The following is a 5,000-nucleotide window of genomic DNA, read 5'->3' as shown; positions in this document are numbered from 1 at the left end:
CTCTCAATTCAATTCAATTCAATTTAAGGGCTTTATTGGCATGGGAAACGTGTGTTAACATTGCCAAAGCAAGTGAAGTAGATAGTAAACAAAAGTGAAATAAACAATAAATATTAACAGTAAACATTACACTCAGAAGTTTCAAAAGAATAAAGACATTTCAAATGTCATATTATGTCTATATACAGTGTTGTAACAATGTGCAAATAGTTAAAGTACAAAAGGGAAAATAAATCAATATAAATATGGGTTGTATTTACAATAGTGTTTGTTTAGGGCCAAATAGCATTCTAGTTTGCTCTTTTTTTGTGTTAATTCTGTGTATATAACTGTCAGCTCTCTCTCCCCCCCAGGAGAAAGATGACCTGCGGAGGGCAGAGAGTATGCTGGTTCAGGCTGACAGATTGGGCTGTAGACAGTTTGTGACCCCTGCTGATGTGGTCTGTGGGAACCCCAAACTCAACCTGGCCTTCGTAGCCAACCTGTTTAATAAATACCCATCACTCACCAAGCCTGAGGGGCAGGACCTGGACTGGGCCAGACTGGAGGGTGGGTACTCATATCATATACTGCACCACCAAGTCAATTCTACTCTGCCCAGAGTACCCCTGAAGTACACCCTCATGTCTATTTTACCAGTAGGCCTATGGTCTCATGACTGTTCTCAAGTACCCCCTGTGGATATGCCAAGTACCCCCAAAGGTTTGAGTACCCCCTGTGGATATGCCAAGTACCCCCAAAGGTTTGAGTACCCCCTGTGGATATGCCAAGTACCCCCAAAGGTTTGAGTACCCCTGGTTGAACAGACATCTGATATGCTGTATAGACTATAGAAATAGATTATCATAAACACACCTCTGATTCTACTCTCTGTAGATCTGTGTATATAATTCCTCCTGACTCTATAGATCTGTGTATATAATTCCTCCTGCGTCTGTAGATCTGTGTATATAATTCCTCCTGACTCTGTAGATCTGTGTATATAATTCCTCCTGCGTCTGTAGATATGTGTATATAATTCCTCCTGACTCTGTAGATCTGTGTATATAATTCCTCCTGCGTCTGTAGATCTGTGTATATAATTCCTCCTGCGTCTGTAGATCTGTGTATATAATTCCTCCTGACTCTGTAGATCTGTGTATATTACTCCCCCTGCTGACTCTCAACATAATTACACACTTTATTTTAAAGTGGGGCTAAACTTCCTTATTTAGCCTTGGGCTTCAATTCTCCTCATTATGAAATGCGTCTGAGAATCAGATTTGGGTCTTGGAAGCATGTTTTGATGTGGCTGTCTCTTGTGTGTGTTTGAAGGTGGGAAGAGTTTGGACATTCACTCTGCTAAAACAGTTACAGTCACTCACCCTTCTACAGATAACTAACAGTCTAACCAGGTCTTGTGTCTGGAAGTAGCCTAGGTTAGCTAGCAAACTAGCCAACTTCTTTCACCAATTAGCTTCAGCCGGCCGGTGTGCGACCGTGGGTTAAGTGGAGGTTTTTAAGTCATTGATATTTGGAGCTATTGACATTTTAACATATGGTCCCATGTACATTACATAGTGGAATTTATTGATGGTCCCTAACTAGCCCCATAAGGATATGGAATGTCAAACCACATTGACAAAGGCATTATGATCGGGTCCCTAACTAGCCCCATAAGGCATTATGATCGGGTCCCTAACTAGCCCCATAAGGCATTATGATCGGGTCCCCCTCAGCTGTAGGATGTAAATAATCCCAACCTGTTTAAAACTGTTGCGGTACCCTTCATTCCATTACATACCATCCCAACCCAAGGAAAACTGTTGCGGTACCCTTCATTCCATTACATACCATCCCAACCCAAGGAAAACTGTTGCGGTACCCTTCATTCCATTACATACCATCCCAACCCAGGGAAAACTGTTGCGGTACCCTTCATTCCATTACATACCATCCCAACCCAAGGAAAACTGTTGCGGTACCCTTCATTCCATTACATACCATCCCAACCTGTTTAAAACTGTTGCGGTACCCTTCATTCCATTACATACCATCCCAACCCAAGGAAAACTGTTGCGGTACCCTTCATTCCATTACATACCATTTTTTTCCTAATTATCTCGCAAATCTCAATTTTTGACGAGACTAAATTATACTATTTACACTTTGTATTCAATTTTGACACTATAATAAATGTTTCTGACTTGTATCGATGCCACAGAGGCCATGTTGGACCAGATAAGTTGTTTATTGCCTTCAGTTGCTCTTTAAACATACCCAGTGGTAACACACTAACCCTAACCCTAACCCTAACCTCCCCCTGTTTCCTCAGGGGAGACTCTTTAAACATACCCAGTGGTAACACACTAACCCTAACCCTAACCCTAACCTCCCCCTGTTTCCTCAGGGGAGACTCTTTAAACATACCCAGTGGTAACACACACTACCTCCCCCTGTTTCCTCAGGTGAGACGAGAGAGGAGAAAACCTTCAGGAACTGGATGAATTCTCTGGGAGTCAACCCTCATGTTAACCATATATACGGGTAACTACCTTTACTATTATTATAAACCCTAACTAGTAACTACCTTTCATATTATAAATACAATATCAACCCTCATGTTAACCATCTACAGTGCATTCGGAAAGTATTCAGAAACCTTTACTTTTTTTTAAATTTTGTTACGTTACAGCCTTATTCTAAAATGGATTAAATCGTTTTTTTTCCCCTCATCAATCTACACACAATACCCCATAATGACAAAGCAAAAACTGGTTTTTATAATTTTTTTGCAAATTTATACAAATTTCAAAACTGAAATATCATATTTACATAAGTATTCAGACCCTTTACTCAGTACTTTGTTGAAGCACCTTTGGCAGCGATTACAGCCTTGAGTCTTCTTGGGTATGACGCTACAAGCTTGGCACACCTGTATTTGGGGAGTTTCTCCCATTCTTCTCTGCAGATCCTCTCAAACTCTGTCAGGTTGGATGGGGAGCGTCGCTGCACAGCTATTTTCAGGTCTCTCCAGAGATGTTTGATCGGGTTCAAGTCCGGGCTCTGGCTGGGCCACTCAAGGACATTCAGAGAGTTGTCCCGAAGCCACTCCTGCGTTGTCTTGGCTGTGTGCTTAGGGTCAATGTCCTGTTGGAAGGTGAACCTTCGCCCCAGTCTGAGGTCCTGAGCACTCTGGAGCAGGTTTTCATCAAGGATCTCTCTGTACTTTGCTCCGTTCATCTTTCCCTCAATCCTGACTAGTCTCCCAGTCCCTGCCACTGGAAAATATCCCCACAGCATGATGCTGCCACCACAATACTTCACCGTAAGGATGGTGCCAGGTTTCCTCCAGACGTGACGCTTGGCATTCAGGCCAAAGAGTTCAATCTTGGTTTCATCAGACCAGAGAATCTTGTTTCTCATGGTCTGAAAGTCCTTTAGGTGCCTTTTGGCAAACTCCAAGCGGGCTGTCATGTGCCTTTTACTGAGGAGTGGCTTCCATCTGGCCACTCTACCATAAAGGCCTGATTGGTGGAGTGCTGCAGAGATGGTTGTCCTTCTGGAAGGTTCTCCCATCTCCACAGAGGACCTCAGGTTCTGTCAGAGCGACCATCAGGTTCTTGGTCACCTCCCTGACCAAGGCCCTTCTCCCCCGATTGCTCAGTTTGGCCGGGCGGCCAGCTCTAGGAAGAGTCTTGGTGGTTCCAAACTTCTTCCATTTAAGAATGATGGAGGCCAATGTGTTCTTGGGGACCTTCAATGCTGCAGAATTTTTTTGGTACCCTTCCCTAGATCTGTGCCTCGACACAATCCTGTCTCGGAGCTCTACGGACAATTCCTTCGACCTCATGGCTTGGTTTTTGCTCTGTCATGCATTGTCAACTGTGGGACCTTATATAGACAGGTGTGTTCCTTTCCAAATCATGTCCAATCAATTGAATTGACCACAGGTGGACTCCAATGAAGTTGTAGAAACATCTCAAGGATGATCAATGGAAATAGGATGCACCCAAGCTTAATTTCGAGTCTCATAGCAAAGGGTCTGAATACTTACGTAAATAAGGTATTTCAGTTTTTTATTTTTAATACATTTGCAAAAATGTCTAAAAACCTGTTTTCGCTTCGTCATTATGGGGTATTGTGTGTAGATTGATGAGGGGAAACAATTATTTAATCAATTTTAGAATAAGGCCGTAACGTAACAAAATGTGGAAAAGGTCAAGGGGTCTGAATACTTTCCGAATGCACTGTATACAGGTAACTACCTTTACTATTATTATAAACCCTAACTAGTAACTACCTTTCATATTATTAATACAATATCAACCCTCATGTTATCCATATATACAGGTATGATTAATGCTTTTTTATTATTAAAGCAATAAAACATGTGGGTATGAATCTGAAAGCAAGAATTATGACAGCAGAATAATTTCCCTCCCTCCTTCCAGTGATCTGTTAGATGCACTGGTCATCCTCCAGCTCTATGAGAGGATTAAGGTTCGAGTGGACTGGGACCACAAAGTCAACCGCCCTCCCTACCCCAAGATAGGGGCCAACATGAAGAAGCTGGAGAACTGTAACTATGCGGTGGAACTCGGGAAGGCGAAGGCAGGGTTCTCTCTGGTCGGCATCGGAGGACAGGACCTTAATGACGGAAACCCAACTCTCACCCTGGCACTGGTCTGGCAACTGATGAGGAGGTAGGAGAGAGGGACGGAGTGGAGAGAGAGAGGGGGATAGAGGGAAAGGAGAGAGAGAGGGGGAGGGAGGGAAGGGAGAGAGGGAGAGAAGGAGGGGGAGGGATGGAAGGGAGAGAAGGAGGGGGATAGAGGGAAAGGAGAGAGAGAGGGGGAGGGAGGGAGGGAAGGGAGAGAGGGGAGAGAAGGAGGGAGGGAGGGAGGGAAGTAGGAAGAGAGGGAGGGAGAGGGGGAGAGAGAGGGAGGGGGAGAGAGAGAGGGAAGGAGAGAGAGGGAAGGAGAGGTAGAGAAAGGGGGAGGGTGTGAGAGAGAGAGGGA

At 44.0% G+C, this 5,000-nt stretch overlaps 1 protein-coding gene across 1 annotated transcript in view; it reads left to right on the top strand.

Annotated features, from left to right (window-relative positions):
• Window positions 1-5,000, top strand: part of LOC311118096 (plastin-3-like) — a gene marked incomplete at its 5' end in the record, with an annotated part of 42,795 nt that overhangs the window by 22,798 nt on the left and 14,997 nt on the right. Inside the window, 3 exons of the mRNA XM_084192973.1 lie at window positions 354-549; window positions 2,448-2,526; window positions 4,434-4,685. Of these exons, the coding sequence (XP_084049099.1) occupies window positions 354-549; window positions 2,448-2,526; window positions 4,434-4,685 (527 nt within the window). The remainder of the gene's footprint in view (window positions 1-353; window positions 550-2,447; window positions 2,527-4,433; window positions 4,686-5,000) is intronic.

Source organism: Coregonus lavaretus (genome assembly GCF_964263955.1).
Source record: "Coregonus lavaretus genome assembly, contig: HAP1_SCAFFOLD_1091, whole genome shotgun sequence".
Taxonomy (NCBI): Eukaryota; Metazoa; Chordata; class Actinopteri; order Salmoniformes; family Salmonidae; genus Coregonus; species Coregonus lavaretus.
The sequence above is the reverse complement of the archived record's forward strand: the minus strand, read 5'-3'. Positions and strand labels throughout refer to the sequence as shown.